At 42.7% G+C, this 17,471-nt stretch overlaps 1 protein-coding gene across 1 annotated transcript; it reads left to right on the top strand.

Moving 5' to 3' along the window:
* LOC115164341 (LETM1 domain-containing protein LETM2, mitochondrial) lies at positions 1–11,073 on the top strand. The gene is made up of 10 exons (XM_029716735.1): positions 1–455; positions 830–904; positions 1,235–1,742; positions 3,977–4,120; positions 6,043–6,186; positions 6,416–6,739; positions 6,982–7,101; positions 8,564–8,656; positions 8,815–8,883; positions 9,470–11,073. The coding sequence occupies exons 2-10, from the start codon at positions 858–860 to the stop codon at positions 9,521–9,523; spliced, it is 1,503 nt and encodes a 500-aa protein (XP_029572595.1). The 5' UTR covers positions 1–455; positions 830–857; the 3' UTR covers positions 9,524–11,073.
* The last annotated feature ends 6,398 nt before the right edge of the window (positions 11,074–17,471 follow it).

The raw sequence follows: 17,471 nt of genomic DNA, 5'->3' as shown, positions 1-17,471 counted from the left end.
TCTGTTCGAACGCGCCCGTTGTGAATCGCAATAACCTTTTCAGTGAAGTAGCAGGATTTCCACTAGATAATATAGCTACAAAGTAAAAACTGGTCTTAATTTAAGGTTAGGTTTAAAATCAGGTCTTAAGAAGATAAATTGTAGAAATGGGCGGGATTTAGCCATAATTATGACTGTGTTAATTTAACTAGTGACGACCCGGGAGCAGCGTTAGGTCACTGTACCAAATAGGCGAAGTTGGTCAAAAGGGTACACGACGTTTCTCAAAGGATTACTAGTAATAATAACGTCGGAAATGGGTTTATCTCATCAGTCTTGATTTTCATCGCACATCTTCAATCAGCACACAACTGTGAATGGATTGTAACGTTACTATTTTGCTCGTTTAGACAAGCTTTACGACGCCCTGACGGCAGCCATAGCATAGCTCTCTCGAGAACAATTTGACGTTCGAGGTAAGCTAGCAAAGTTCGTCAATCAACTTCCGTTTTCAGTTATTGGCGTGTTTGCTCTAGGAACATGCATTATCTCTGTATGTTCCTAGGTTTGCTAAGTCATCAGATATTTTAATGTTCTATTGTCTAACCAAAGGTTAAATCTCTCAAGACTGCAGATGTTAGCTATTTAGCTAGCTAATGAGATGCAATACTGTCTGTAATCCGCATCGTTAACATTACATCTTATCATACCGAATCCATTAAAAAACGACGGTTGGAAATAAAATATCTTGACACTAGCCATCCACCAGTACTAGAAAATTGTCAAGTTACAGTATGTATTAATTTTTTTCTAGTAATGTATTTCACTGGTCTTATTGTTCACCATACAGGAGACCTCGATCTGCCGGTGTAACAACAATGGCAGTGTTCAGTACACAGGTGCTTCTGGCAGTAACAAGATCAAGGTAGGAGACAGGTCACCGGCTCTATATTAGAAACCATTTAGGCCTGCACTTACCTCAACCACACAGTGGGGACACCACTGTAGGTGTCCACAAGATCCCTGCTAGTTAAATCAATCATTTAACTCTCCAGGAAGTAATTTGGAAGAGTTGGTTATGGTAACAAGCTAGTCTGGTCTGTAAATGCCATAGGTGGCACCCCACAAACCATTGGTCTAGTTTACATTAGAACAGCAGTGTGCCTGGCTGACTGCTGTAGTGAAAGTAAGGATATGTCAAATATGACCAGGCAGTCACTGACCATGCTGATGTATCTATGTGTTCTGTCTCTAGGGGATCTTACCTGCTGTCTAAGAGGCACAGCTGCTGCCCTCTCCCCTCCACCGCCTACGTCCACCACAACCTGGACCCCCCCAGCCGCCTGTCGTCCTTACCGTCCCTCAGGCGTTCCAGGTCTGGCTACCCTCACTGTGTTCGGCTCCACTGTTTCAAGAACCACAGTACTACCCTGCTGGCCAGATCTCTGCACAGCTCCTGTGTCTGGCTGCAGGACACCAAGGCCCCTGCCACCCCAGCCCAGGATGACCACCCAGGGACCCCTAAGAATGGCCCCCCTGCACCCCAACCTCCAGTCCCTGCTCCCCCTGCTGCTGCTACTGTTGCGGCTGCAGCTGCCCCTACGGTCCAGGTAGTAAGGAAATCTATTGGCCAGAGGATAGTGGATGAGCTGAAACACTACTACAACGGCTTCAGGCTGCTGGGGATCGATACCAAGATTGCAGGGAGGATGGTGTGGAGACTGCTGCACGGACAACTGCTCTCACGCAGGGAGAGGAGACGGGTAAGTCAGGAAGTGTAGGCTGAGTTCGCTCTGTGTTTAACCTGTTCCTTAAGGACTAAATAACAGGGTAGAGGGCAGGATTTATAGGAATACTCATTGATGTGTAGTAAGGAGTACCAGGAACTAATGATCATCTGATCACCTCCAAATCTCAGGATGTTTTGAAAAGAACAAGTTCCTACCTTTTGAACTTATTGAACCAATAACAATGTTTCTCATTTTTGCGTTCATGTTTTCTCTCGTTGTGCCTATTGAACACAACCGAAGGAGTAGAACCACATGTAGTGAGGTATTGTAGTTTAACCCTCAGTCTAAGAACAAAACTGAGTTAATCTTAGGTCTGAGTCACCCAATCTGGCCCTTAGATTATAAACATTTCAGAACGCTGCCTGCCACAGTGCCAGTGTTGTGGTTAATCTGCTATCTGAAAAAAGGACATTCATGTGGATGGTGTACCGAACGGTCTCTCTAATAAGCTGTCTGGTGAAACACAGGCCAATTAAGCAAACAGGGTTATCAGCAAATAAGGCGGATTGATGAATGAAACACAGTACACGTCGGGTTGCAGGCATGTAGATGCAGTACATCAAACAAACACATACCCACCCACCCTCAGTTGACTTCAGGCTCCATGTTTATCAGTAAGGCTGATTGAAAGGATGCATCTAGCCTATTGCCTCTGATACAAGATGGGTGCAATAACACGTGCACACATCCAAACACACCGCCGTGTGACCCTTGCTGTTTGAATGCCATGGTAGAGCATTACTCAGCACCGGGTCTATTTTAGAAAGGGACTGGCAGTGCTAGTAGTCTGCTAGAGACGGAGGGACAGAATCCTAACATAGTGTTGCCCATGGTGGGTCAAGGGGGATTCCTTCTTGTGTTGTGGCTTAAGACCAGGAGTGAAAGTAAGCCGATCCGGTTTGGCGTCCCAGCAAAATAAATAGGGGGGGTATGCCGTATCTGTAAACCGTGAGCCTATCACAATAATTAAGAAAACTATAGGCAATGACAACATGATTTAACATTCCCGCAGGTCAGCTACATGAAAATGAGTGAATTGACTTAAAATGTGCAATATATAACAATATCCCAAATTGTGTTGTGCTTTGATAAGTGGCCCAGACGAGACACGCAGGTACAGCAGTGGGCACAGCTATTCAGGCTTAAGTGTTGTATGCCTAATGATCATTGCCAAATGTCATTACACTTTTAGTTGTTTTGTAACTGATGTCTCTTTCTATTCATCAAATTGCTACTCTTCCTGGGATCCACATAAAACATGACGCAATACATGACCTAGATGAGTACATTACAATGACAGAACCACATACATTTTAAATAAGAATACACACTTTCATGCGTTTATGCCTTTGTGATTTCATAGACTACTGAATGCACGCGCAACACATGAAAATGGAAATGCACTAACAAGAAGGTGCGTTGCAAATAGGCTGACACTTTCTTCACGATCCTGATCCGACAAACTTTATCCGTTATCATACGTACAGTTTCACTATCCTGCTTATGTGAAATAACCAGGACAGTGTTTCAGATGGAGTTTCACTTATATCCTTCACTCTGTTCAGTTCATAGAATGAACAGAACTGTCATCATATGTGGCTTCACCTAAGGTCCTTCACCCCCATTCAGCTCATAAAATGAACTAAACGATCAGACATACAGACTTCTGTTTGCTTCTTTCACCCTTGCTCATAAGTGAGCTAAATTCCTTGAATCTTGAGCCTTGTTACAGGCTATCGCCTGTAAAGGTTAGCTGAGATATATAGTGTAATGTGTTAGTCTACCGTCCATGAAGGGTTAGCTGAGGTATGTGTCAGTCTTTGGACCTTGCTCATAGAAGGAACAAAGTCCCGTGAATCAGATGGACTAGAGTATATCAAATGAACAAGAATCAGATGGGAGTTTCACCTAAGATGTGGTCACAGCCATTGGTTTTGTTTGTTCAAAGAATTTTTTTTAAGAAAACATTGTTTTGTCGGTCACATTTCAAAATGTTTGGGATCGACTTTGTACTTGGGTGTTGGCATTCTATTTCTATAGGTGTTGGTGCAATGACAGGGCATAACTCACATTGCATCACTGCATCTTTCTATAATACCAATAAACTGTAGCCTACATAGTAATCTGCCATATTTTTATTCTCTCTCCTCCTTTGTTGTGTGAGACCTGTTACTGTTTGCTTTGCTAACCCTCCGTTTTCTCTCCAGCTGATGAGGACATGTGCTGACCTGTTCCGCCTGCTGCCCTTCATGGTCTTCATCATCGTTCCCTTCATGGAGTTCCTGCTTCCTGTCTTCCTCAAGCTCTTCCCTGAGATGCTGCCCTCTACTTTCGAGACCGAGACCAAGAAGGCACGTTCTTCACACTGTTGCAATGTTAATGTCCCTGACTTGTTGATGACTGACTGCGTCTCAATGGTCTAAACTTGCTTCCTTGTCTCCTCTCCTTCATCCGCACTAATCTAGTCATGATATGCTAGGTGTCTGTTTTTCTGTTCTTCCATTTTTGTGATATATCTTTTTTAAATTTAACTAGGCAAGTCAGTTAAGAATATATTCTTATTTACAATGACGGCCTACCCCGGTCAAACCCGGACGACACTGGGCCAATTGTGCGCTGCCCTATGGGACTCCCAATCACGGCTGGATGTGATACAGCCTGGATTCAAACCAGGGACTTATGCAGATAAAGGAAAGGAGACAAAAGCACACTTGAGATGCACCCAAGCAAGGGATATATTTCCTTTAGACATGTAGGCCATTAGAATGAGCAGAGGTGTGTCCCAATAATCTCTTTTCTCCTGAAGTGTGCACTTGTTCACCTCCCTTCATAGATTAGACAGAAAATTACTACTAAAAGAAACTCTAGCCCATGCCCCCACTAATCCAATGTTTATTTTACATTTGTGAGGCGTAGTGAATAGGTGCACAACTCAGGAAGAAATTGATTATTGGGACACCCCAGGTCTTTGTGTGGGATTAGACCCAATAGGCCTGAGCCCGGTTTCCCAAAAGTGATGAAATTTAGACTTACGAGTTTTTTAATTCTATATTTTTTTTGTGAACGTTGCATCTTTCCTACAACGTCCGACTATGTAACATGCGTTTCCCAAAACCACGCAGAGAGGACAGTCTCCAAGTGTGTCGTTGGAGCAAGTGCCGATACTGATAGGATCGGGAAAAAAGGCAGCGCTGCTCTCGGACCAGCTTTCTCAATGCAAATCTTACCTTTTTTAAAATTAGAATTATTTCACAATACTGACGACGGATCAGCTCCTAGAAAGAGATTAGCAACTACGGCTACAAATATATTTGTATTTCTTTTTTGGTGACCAGAGTGGGTCACCATTGAGACCGGGGTCTCATTTACAAGAGAGCTCTGAACATGAACATACACCATTTATTAAACATAATGTAAGATGATCAAAACAGACACAACTCTCACATATCACCCCATTGAGTATAATTTCTGTAATAACCTGAAGGCTATTTCATGAGGCGGCTTATTCTAATGCTTACCCAATAAAAATGCCCTAAATCACACATCATGAAATATGTTGAGACAAATTACTGCAAGTAGAAAATAGAACTTGAATGAACATGAAATGTATTTCAAAATGATTTGAAGCATATTTGTATACATCACTTGTTTGTATCAATTGCAAAGACATTGGCAACTTTATTGGTAGTCAACTTTGTTCTGAAGTTATCTGCGGTCAGAGAAGATAAACCGTGATTCTATGTTTAGCGGAGATCTTCTGTGTATAAGGTGACGCGGGAGGGCAATAAGCTGTTCTACGAAAGGCAGGCGTTAGATTGCGATCGTTTTCAAGCGCAACGTTAATGGTTTTGGGAAACCGCTCTGAGATTTAGCGACGCTCCTACGAAGGTTGTAACGATGAACTTCGCCTTAAGATGCTTTTGGGAAACCGGGCCCTGGCTAGTTGTAGGTCACTCATGGCTGAATGGCTTTCATGTCCTCGTGCTCCTGTACAACAGAGGTGTCTGACCTGGCCGCTCACATCATGGCCATTGGGATACTTACAGGAAGCAAGGGTAGTGACCACCATTAGCCAACTGAAGCACTTTGAAAGTTTGTTTTCAAATAGACCCTCTTTAACATTACCTAGCAACTTCATAGAATGTGATGAGGCTCTTTTTTTACCTACTCTATTTCTAAAACCAATCGCAAGTAGCTAATACTAGTTTATGCATAAGGACCATTTGAGAAATGACTTCTCCCTCTCTCTTTCTGCCTTTTTTCTCTCTTTAAGGAAGAGAAGCAGAAGAAGGGTCTGGCTGCTAAGCTGGAGCTGGCTAAATTCCTCCAGGAGACCATAGCAGAAATGGCCAAGAGGAACAAGACCAAGGCTCTGACAGAGGACGAGACGCAGCGCTTCTCCACCTACGTACAGAAGGTAATTTAGCCAGGGGGCAAAGCATGCATCCACACCTCTGATCCATAATGTCATGAGTGTTTCAAGTTTTCATCCCATTGTTTGTCTAGCCCTGGTCGTCTAAGTTCATACAGACCTGATAACGGTCAACATGTGATAACGTTCACGTGCCCATGTGTCCTTCCCAAGTCTGTTTCCCAAGTCCCCAGACTGCTCTAACTAGCCCCTGTCCTCCCTGTGTCATCTCCAGGTGCGTCACACAGGGGAGCAGCCCACCACTAAGGACATCGTTAAGTTCTCCAAGCTGTTTGAAGACGAATTGACGCTGGAGCATCTAGAGCGCCCCCAGCTGGTGGCCCTGTGTAAGCTGCTGGAGCTCCAGCCCATAGGAACCAATAACCTGCTCCGCTTCCAGCTGATGATGCAACTGAGAACCATCAAAGCAGACGACGAGGTGATCGCCACTGAGGGTGTGCCTGCTATGAGTGTGTCAGAGCTGCAGGCAGCGTGTCGTAGCAGAGGGATGAGGTCACTGGGTCTGACCACTGACCAGCTACGCCAGCAGATGCAACAGGTCAGACACTCAACTTGTGAACAAGTCATCATCATTAGTTGCATCATGCTGCCTTAGAATATATTCAAAATCAAAACGTATAGCCCACCTTGTTAAAGATGCATTATGTCAAGCCACTAAAGGATTCAAACTATTTATTGTATTATAAGGGATGTGTCCAAAATGGCACCCTGTTGTGCCATTAGGGACGAAAAAGGATTAGCTTCTTCAGTGGCCTCTGACCTGTAACCTCTCTGTTCCAGTGGTTGGACCTGCACTTGAAGGAGAACGTCCCTCCCTCTCTGCTGCTGCTCTCCAGAGCTATGTACTTGACTGACGTGAAACCCATTATACCCGTCATACCCCCTGTACCCAAACTAGAGGTAAGACATCATACCCCTGTACCTAGCGCTTCAAGCACTGATGCTGCTGATGGTCATTAGTAGCCTACCAAACTTGCTAATTGCCTGGTACTCAGTACTCTGTCCCTCTAAATCACTCTGACATCATTGCAAATCTAATCAAAAAATCCAATCAAACACACTCATGTTGCTTAACATTTCTATAAGCTATGCAATTGTGTGAGAAAACAAGAGTTTTGATGGCCTCTATTAAAAATAGGACCCCATCAGCTTCCTATAGGCTAGCCCTACTATTTCTCAACTTTCCTAATATTAAGCACATTTCTTCTCTTTACAACAGGAGTATAGCCTACCTGGCTGGCATGAAAATGAGCCACGGGAAATACGTTGTCCATTCCCTGTTTAAGTGCATAGATGACATTTATCAAGACAGGTGCATGATAATGGTTCATTCTATATCAAAACAAATTTCATACATATCTTATTTAGTATATGTAAAGACAAGAATAAATCAAGAATAGTCTGATGGGGGACAATATCACACAAAGTGAATGCCGCCGGGAAATTTGAGGCATTATCAAGTGCTTGTCAAATTGTGAATAAGAGACTAATGAAGTGTGTACAGCCTGCGCAAAAAAACAAAGAACCCATGCCTTTAATGGTGCTTTTTTCAAATCAGCATTTGTCTCATTATGCAGCCTTAGAATGTATTAAAAATCAAAACATGTAGCCCAACATTTGTTTCGCAACTATAGTTGCATAAATAACTCTAAATGAAGCATATTGGAGGACCTGTTTCTTTGTTAGCCGCACTCCCTCAAATCGTTTGGAGAAAATATCCTTTCTATTTTATTCAGCTATGTTCAATTGTATTCTTCATACTATAAAATAATGCCAAGGAATTCTAAGCAAATCTTGTCTGCCAAATGAACTAGTGTAGCCCACAGTCATATGGCATAGCCAGATCAGGACCTAACGTAAGGACAACACAGAGCATTCTGTTCTTATGAAATAGACTACATTTTCTTACCCCCTGTAACCATACTAGAGGTAAGACCCCCCCCCCCCCCCCCCCCCCCCCAACCAGATCAGTTCGTATTTGGGAACAGTGATCTGATTATATGTCTGTGGTCAAGGGCTCCTGCCTCCAGTGATTCTCACAGTAGCACAGGTTTCCCTCAGAACTAAGGGTTGACCATCAGACCATGTAGACCTGGTTTATTCTCCAACTCTTGAGCGTAGTGATATAGAAATGCAGGTCAACCATCTGAAGTATGTTCCTGCTGCCAACTCTCTCTGGCGTTTACACCAGTCTCCGGACACTCGGTGGAAGGCATCACCACTGCTTACATAACTGGCTTGATCATTCCATTTGTGTGTGTTTTTGTTTTCAGGGAGGTCATTGTGTTAGTTCTCTTATGACCTCTCGGTTTAACAAAACAAAGTATGTATGTTGATAATGTAACATTGTTGTATGTTTCAGAAGGCCACTCCTCTAGCTGAGACCCCACAGGGAACAACAGCCTCCTCCTCAGACTTACTAGTGGACCCAGCTCTGGTCATCAAAGACAGGCTGGTTAGTACGCAGACATACACAACCCGGTCACAGAATGCTCAGTAGAGTAGATAAACGGGTTGTGGTCAAAGACAGACCGGTCCAGTATCTTCTCCAGGATGACCTGTGTTGTTGGTAAAGAAAGTCCTCATTTCTGGTGTGCGTTTCTGTTCCTCCAGGTGGAAGAGGTTAGAGACCAGGCTGTCATCGTCTCAGACAAACCTCCCACCCCTGCCCAGATTGTTCAGGTCAGCCACCTTTGACCCTCAGTCATGTGATACCCACAGGGAGCATCATTGTAGTGACTAGATGGCCATGCTAGAAATGACAGAGTAGTAAATAGATGGCCAGGCTGCTGGCAAGCAAATAACTGTTCACAACTTCACTTAACATCTTCATAACTTGTGAAAAATGAAATGAGCTTTTTGGTCTTGATTTATGGTTAGAGATGGTTAAAGGTTAGTGTTAGTGGTTAATTATATTAACCCCAATGCCGTCTCCCTTTCTCTCACCACGTCCTAATCGCTCACACAACAACAAACTGCCCAACCAACCAACCATGGACTCTTGGAAGATTAGCACCATTGTGGGTTAAAAGATAAACAAACCAGTCCACATGAAATCATAGCTATTTAACCATCGATCCACCTATTTGTCACATTCATTAACCATATAAGATTTATGAGTAGTTAAATTACAGTATGCCCATAACAGGTTTTATTACATTATTGCTAATGTCCACGTCTGAAATTCACCATTATTCAATGATTGCCATCTGTTTCTTTTTCATAATTTGTTTGTAAATTAACCTTTGCCCTCTGACCTCTCCTCCAGGCTGAAGAAGCAAAGGCGTCCCAGAAGAGCAAGATAAGTGCCAACGGAGTGTGAGGAGGACTGAAAGGGCTTGACCGGACCCCACAGCCCTGCCCCCTCAGGGTTGAGGGGGGCTATAGGGGGGCTATCAATCAAGCTAATCTACACCAAGAGGGATCAGTCAACCCAATCACCCCTCTGCCCCCCTTAACACCTTCTCCTTATCCCCAAGACCAGGGGGCATGAGTCTGTATCCAAGTCCCCCGTCCTCAATGTCTAGCCAATGGGGGCTCGCTGTGTGATGAAAAGGTCATAAGATCATCACATGAGATTGTAGTCGTTAGACCAGACAACGCTTGGCTAAATGCCACTTTGCTCAGGATCAGACCTCTAGCTACACCTGGAGTGAGGCCGCTGGCAGGTGTTTAAAACAGGACACCCACCTCTGCTTTGTCTGATTAGTCTCTGGTTCTTCTCGCCTGCATCTATTGGGTTTACATGTTATGCACTCCATCCATTTGGTTTTCGCACTCCATCTCAGCAGGACACTGTTACGTAAACTCTGAAAAGTCCCTCAACTGGGATTACCTTTCGTTTTGTTTTAGGGATCACACTTACCCAGTGATGTAACAAATATTATGTCCTTGAAGAGTAGACGCACCCTCTCAAGATGTACCGTTTGGCCCAGTGTTCTGGTTGGTTGGTTTGGTGTAACTTTAGTCTGTTTCACTTCAGGTTGTATTTAGACCTTGCCTGGTCTCAGATTCATTCGGTGCTGAATCCTCTTGACTAGAAACACCGCAAAGGTGAAAGCAGGGGGTGGTTGTGGTGTGTTAGGGGTCACCTGCTGGCTTTGAACCATTCGTCAAGGTGTGTTTTCTTTTAGTTGGCCCGCTCATCTCCAGATCTGGATCAGACTAACGTAGACCACCACCAACCCCCCCCCTCCCTTGTGTATATTTGTAAATACCCTGTAAATTGTTCTCCGTGTCTGGCAGATAAGGTACACCTGCTCTGTACGTTGGTTATGCCACACCCTCAAGCTCTCCCAACTAAAGAGTTCTATGAACTTTTACCCTCCTATTATTTTGTCTTGTTTGTTGAATATTTGAATCTAAGACTGGGCAACTCTTTACATTAACTTGCCTTCATACCATACTCTCTAACTACTCTGGTAACCAGAATGTAATTGTTTAGCTCAAAATGGTCTTTGCAACTAAGGTATATAAGCAATGATTTATGTGTAAAGGAAATTGGACAAATTGTCTCACTAGTTACAATGGTAGTTGCATTTTAATTACAACAGAATGTTAGACACGTATCTGTGCAATTTATTGTGAAGCTTGACACTGTGACTGAGTGGTCCAATGTCATTTAGCAGACACTCTTATCCAGAGTGACTTACAGGAGCAATTAGAGTAAAGTGCCTCTGTCGATGTGCCCCAGTAAGCTCGGGGAATCAGACTAGGGCCCTTTCGGTTTCTGGCCCAACACTCTTAACCACTTGACTACCTGCTGCTGTAATTGTAAGCTAGCGAGAGAGTTCACTCCTGATACACAGGACAGGTTGTAGGAGCACCTAAATCCTCAGAGTCAATACAACTGCCAGTCTGGGGACAAATGGACTATACAGTGGAAATGTTGTGTTAATGTTCTTCTACTACCCTTGATTTACACATTTAAAAGCAAATACTTGACTGACAGCTATTGGAAATGATCCATACCCACTGTTAAACTAAACTAGAGAAGTTTATTAGAGCGAAACAGCATGAAAATGTAGGATTTGTGAACTCTTAAAGGATTACACAAGAAAGTGTTACATTTTATTTTGAAATGTGGTTCTCGAAGAACTTGAAAGATGGCCGCTATTAGACGATGAAATGCCTAGTACCTATCCTGCTTACGTATGTTAACACAATTATGTGATCGAGAAGGTTTTTGGTAGGTTTCCCACATACACAGTACACATACTATATGTTTATGTTTCATATTTCAGTGTGTGTGTATGAGAGTGTGTACGTTTGGTGTTGCCTTAGCCTTGAGGAAAACCTCTTTCAGCATCAAGTTAGGGCAGGGTTTCCAAAACTTGGTCCTTGGGCCACTGCTGGGTGCATGTTTTGGTTTTTTGGCCTAGCGCTACACAGCTGATTCAAATAACCAACTCATCAAGCTTTGATTATTTGGACTGAGTTTGGGGAAACCCTGAGTTAGGGGATTGATTACCTTTATGAACCCCTCCAACCAAATTGCATTACTTCACTGATTAGTCAGTGGCCAACCGTTCACCCTTTCTGAATGGAATAGAATGGGCTTCATAGTGCATCTTCCTCTCCCAATCACTGATCTGTAGGTTAGTGTATAAGTGAAACCAAGATGTCCACCCTTCTGCTTTGACCAATCCAATCCTCTCAGATCTGTGATTTAATTCAATAGAGTGTAGAGAGGACTATGTGACCAGTGATTCTCCTTTCCATCCTTTATTTTTTCATCTTGGTTTAAGGATTGTTATGCAAATTAATGTACAGCCAGATCTGTAAAAAGGTGCTTTGTTACCTCTGCTCTCTGTGGAATGTCTCCTCTGCCTGTTCTCCACTGACTACTGGAAGAGAGTTACACTGTGTCCCAATTTCCCTACCTTGTTCCTTCCTTTGGCTCCCTTCATGTCGATAGATGGGTGAAATGAATTCACCATATTATTGCTTATACTGTTACCTTTTTTTGTGGTTATTTTGGATCAGTGATCATGGAGGCAAGGAGATTAGGTAGTCGGGGGAGAGAATTGGGACAAATACTTAGATTTATGTAAACTCCTGTGTATATGCCCTTTCACTCACATGCCTAATACCAAATACTAACTCATACCCCTAAACCCTTGTTGGTACAAGCAGTATAGTGGAAAGCAGAACCATATTGCTTACCTTTCAGATCAACAAGCGGTCTGTGTGGGCTTAGAGTTTGGTGTGGAGTTGGGTAACATGAACTATACTGAACAAAAATATACACATGTAAAATTTCTTCTTTGCCAAGATATGCCACACCTGTCAGGAGGATGGATTATCAAGAAGCTTATTAAACAGCCTGATCATTATGCAGGTGTGCCTTATGCTGGGGACAAAAGGCCACTAAAATGTGCAGTTTTGTCACAACACAATTCCACAGATGACTCAAGTTTTGAGGGAATAGTGCAATGGGTATGCTGACTGCAGGAATCTCCACCAGAGTTGTTATCTGGAAAATTTAATGTTCATTTCTCTACCATAAGTTGCCTCTAATATCATTTTAGAGAATTTGGCAGTACGTCCAACCGGCTTCACAACCGCAGACCATGTGTAACCACGCCAGCCCAGGACCTCCACATTTGGCTTCTTCACCTGCAGGATCATCTGAGATCAGCCACCCAGACAGCTGATAGAAATACTCCTCAGTTTTGTCTGTAATAAAGCCCTTTTGTGGGGAAATACTCATTCTGATTGGCTGGGCCTGCCTCCCCAGTGGGTAGGCCTGGGAGGGCATAGTCATGTGAAATCCATAGAATAGGGCTTAATCAATTTATTTCAATTGACTGATTTCCTTATATGAACTGTAACTCAGTAAAATTGTTGAAATTGTCACATGTTGCGTTTATCATTTTGTTCAGTATATATTGCCTTGTCCATTACTGATAAAGAATGGTACTAGGATAGAACTAGAGCATGTTCTTTTGGTTTCTTGAGCTAGGTTTCAATTTCCCCCCTTTCCACACACTGCTTGTCACAGATTTAAAAGCATAGGATTGGTGTACGTATTGTCTGGAGGTGTTTTCCACCAAAATCCATGGGAGAACTCAACCCTCACACACATGATAGACGTTGAAGCTTTATGTATGTAACCTCCTAGCCGGTCTGTGGCTGTGCCAGATATCCGTAGACCGTAGTAGCAAATGTTTGTTGCCAAAAATAAAAATACAGGACACAAGTGTAAAGGGTTTTTATGAATTTAATGCTGTAAATTGTGAACTTTATCTCCCAAGCACTCATTTGACAGTAGAATGATGTATTGTTTCAATGCAAGTTAAGTACTAGACATGTCTGACAGCAATGATGTATGAAGTTGAAACTGTCTTCTGACCTCCATTACGGAGCTTAGTGGACTGGAGGGTTAACATGAGGGGAAGATTGTCTGACTCAAGGAAAGCCCCCAAAGGAGGAGGCTGAGGTTGTCCATAACGACTGATACACGATCAGATATGTTTTCCTCCCCCAAATGGTTATTGTTAGGGGAGGGTATGCTCTCCTTAGATCTGTGGTTTGGGGTAACTTCTACTTCAGCGATGGCCAAACCTCCTCCCGGACAACTACTGGTTGTGCAAGCTTTTGTTCTTACGTACTTCTGATTCTACTCATCGGCTGATCATCAGAATCTTGACTACCTAAATCAAGTATGTTGGAGCTGGGCTGGATCAAAAACCTGCATACCCAGTAGCTCTTCAGGAGGGATGGCCATCCCTGATCTACTTCAATCAGTCACACATGCACTCATGCATGGTCATAGCGTAGCCATAATGTTCAGAGTTAGCGCAGTGCTAGCTAATAGTAGCAACACATTGAGTTGTGCCGAATGAAATAAGTTAGTAAACTATGAAGATAAAAGCCAGTTTGAAGAGGACAGGTGTTCCATTATGACAAAAGGTGCAGACAATCATTCAGAAAGGACAAACTCCACACCCTCACCGTCTTGTAATGTCATATAAATAATATCAATACATGATACAGTGCAACACCTGTGCATACATTTGCAAAGAGTACATTTGAGATAAATAAGCTTTTTGTGCATATGGAACATTTCTGGGATCTTTTATTTCAGCTCATGAAACATGGGACCAACACTTTAAATGTTTTAATATTTTTGTAGAGACATCATGGGTACAGTCCCAATTTGCTCCCTATCCCGTCCCCTAGGTCCTAACCCTTTCATGCTTGCAGATCTGTCTGGGTAGGTAAACGTGGTGTAGTGGAGGATCTTACACCATATTGTTTCCATGTATAGATCTGCAAACATTAAAATGGTTAGGGCCAAGGGAGACAGGTAGGAAGTTAATTGGGACCGGATGATGGTATAAAACAATGCATTTCTGACTAGAGGCAGCAGAGAGCGCCATTACCTGTATTTCTAGAGCAACGTGGCGGTTTTGCGTTTCTAAATGAGACCAGCATAGAGAGGTATTGAGGCTTAGTTACACTATTCACTATATAGTGCATAACAGGGGTCTGGTCAAAAGTAGTGTACTATATAGGGAATAGGGTGCCATTTGGGACATAACCTACTTGTCATGATATAGTGTGTGACACTTCAGAAGATCTATTTTAATGCCAGTGGTTCCCAAACTTTTTATAGTCCCATACCCCTCAAACATTCAACCTCCAGCTGCTTACCCCCTCTAGCACCAGGGTCAGCACAGTCTCAAATTTTGTTTTTTGTCATCATTGTAAGCCTGCCACACACACACTATACAATACATTTATTAAACATAAGAATGAGTGTGAGTTTTTGTCACAACCGGACTCGTGGGAAGTGGCAAAGAGCTCTTATAGGACCAGGGCATAAATCATAATATAATAATAATCAATAATTTTGCTCTTTATTTAACCATCTTACATATAAAACCTTATTTGTTAATCGAACATTGTGAATAACACCACAGGTTAATGAGAAGGGTGTGCTTGAAAGGATGCACATAACTCTGCAATGTTGGGTTGTATTGGAGAGAGTCTCAGTCTTAAAATAATTTTCCACACACAGTTTGTGCCTGTATTTAGTTTTCATGCTAGTGAGGGCCGAGAATCCACTCTCACATAGGTACATGGTTGCAAAGGGCATCAGTGTCTTAACAGCAGCGATTTACCAAGGCATGATACTCTGAGCGCAGCCCAATCCAGAAATCTGGCAGTGGCTTCTGATTAAATTCAATTTTTCCAGAACCGCTTGTTACAATTTCGATGAGGCTCTCTTCTTCAGATATCGGTAAGTGGACTGGAGGCAATGCATGAAAGGGATAACGAATCCAGTTGTTTGTGTCATCTGTTTCGGAAATGTACCTGCATAATTGTGCACCTATATCACATTTGACATTGTCTGTAAGCTTGAGTTCATTTGCACACAAAAAAATCACACAATGATGGAAAGACCTGTGTGTTGTCCTTGTTAATGCAGACAGAGAAGAGCTCCAACTTCTTAATCATAGCCTCAATTTGTCCCACACATTGAATAGAGTTGCGGAGAGTCCCTGTAATCCTAGATTCAGATCATTCAGGCGAGAAAAATCACCCAGATAGGCCAGTCGTGTGAGAAACTTGTCATCATGTAAGTGGTCAGACAAGTGAAAATGATGGTTAGTAAAGAAAACTTTAAGCTCCTCTCTCAATTCAAAAAACGTGTCAATACTTTGCCCCTTGATAACCAGCACACTTCTGTGTATGTTGTAAAAGCGTTACATGGTCGCTGCCTATATCATTGCATAGTGCAGAAAATACACGAGAGTTCAGGGGCCTTGCTTTAACAAAGTTAACAATTTTCACTGTAGTGTCCTTAACGTCTTTCAAGCTGTCAGGCATTCCCTTGGCAGCAAGACCCTCTCGGTGGATGCTGCAGTGTACCCAAGTGGCATCGGGAGCAACTGCTTGCACGCGCGTTACCACTCCACTATGTCTCCCTGTCATAGCTTTTGCACCATCAGTACAGATTCCAACATGAGCAGCAGTTACGTTTGGCTACATACAGACCGTTAGTGGAATTCCCGTAAGAGAGTAACGGTTAATTTGATTGGATGTTCATTATTTTACTAGGCTACCTGTATTAGACATTGTGTTGTTATTTTGCTGAACACTAGATGGTTTAATAACATTTTTGGCAGTGAAACGAGGCTACTCAGGCAAGAAAAAAACCTCACCCAAATGTATAGCCCCGTTGGAAAATATAAATGGACTGTTTGAAAATATGAAGAGAAAAAAAAGTTTAAAAACCATTTATTTTTATTAAATGTGAATCACATTTGTATTTGGCGTACCCCTGATGGCATTGTGCCCGTACCCCAATTTGGGAATACCTGGCTTAAGCTACTCAACTGACCCAAGAGCAGTGGAATGTTCCTACCACCCACCAGATAAATAATCATAAATAATGTTTCTAACCACACAGGTTTGTAGAATAGACCACATTACACCATATGGCAATCACTGGATGAGTGTTACTCACCATGGATGGCATACCATGGATTTTGATAGGGGGACCTTGGCATGACAATGAGGAGTTGGCATGATAGCATAAACTGATTGGCACCTAGCCTACAGTGAAGTGCAGATATTGCCTAGCCTATCACATTTCCACTTTCCATCCTGTCTGACTATAGCCTCTTACGAACCATCCTGATCTCTCGAACTTACATTCTGCTCACGAGATCAGAACCAGAACCAGATAGGACCTGAATAGATTCATGTAGTGAAATAAAGTCAATAAAAAAGTAAAGAGATGGTCAATAAAATTGTTTATTATACATTTTATCATATTGTTTTTTATTGTTGGGACATGGGACTTAACATGAAAAAGATCTTGCGGTTTCCTTTCAATCACCCAGTCTGGATTTGTTGATTGAATACAGTCTTTGAGGAGATAAGTCTAGCACTGATATCTACTTCATAGAATAAAATCTGCAATGACAATATTGTCTTGACTGACTGGTATGCTGTACAGTATATCTAAACCCTAAAGTGAGGTGAGTCAGTCAGGGAACAATCTTTGGCAGGAAGCAATTGCAGCTCCCCAAGTAGTGTGTGTGTGTGTGTGTGTGTGTGTGTGTGTGTGTGTGTGTGTGTGTGTGTGTGTGTGTGTGTGTGTGTGTGTGTGTGTGTGTGTGTGTGTGTGTGTGTGTGTGTGTGTGTGTGTGTGTGTGTGCGTGTGCGTGTGTGTGTGTGTGTGTGTTTGTGCAGCTAGAGAAAGCAGGAATAGAGACAGTGCCAGAAAGGATAGGATAAGGATTCACTGGATAGTT

The sequence above is a fragment of the Salmo trutta genome, chromosome 27, assembly GCF_901001165.1.
Source record: "Salmo trutta chromosome 27, fSalTru1.1, whole genome shotgun sequence".
In the NCBI taxonomy this organism is placed as follows: Eukaryota; Metazoa; Chordata; class Actinopteri; order Salmoniformes; family Salmonidae; genus Salmo; species Salmo trutta.
The sequence above is the reverse complement of the archived record's forward strand: the minus strand, read 5'-3'. Positions and strand labels throughout refer to the sequence as shown.

Excerpts from the sequence above, each read along its gene's own strand:
- LOC115164341 (XM_029716735.1), top strand. The coding sequence starts at position 858 with ATGGCAGTGTTCAGTACACAGGTGCTTCTGGCAGTAACAAGATCAAG. Across the intron at positions 905-1,234 it reads CTGGCAGTAACAAGATCAAG|GGGATCTTACCTGCTGTCTA; the intron begins GTAGGAGACAGG and ends TTCTGTCTCTAG. Across the intron at positions 7,102-8,563 it reads CCCCTGTACCCAAACTAGAG|AAGGCCACTCCTCTAGCTGA; the intron begins GTAAGACATCAT and ends TGTATGTTTCAG.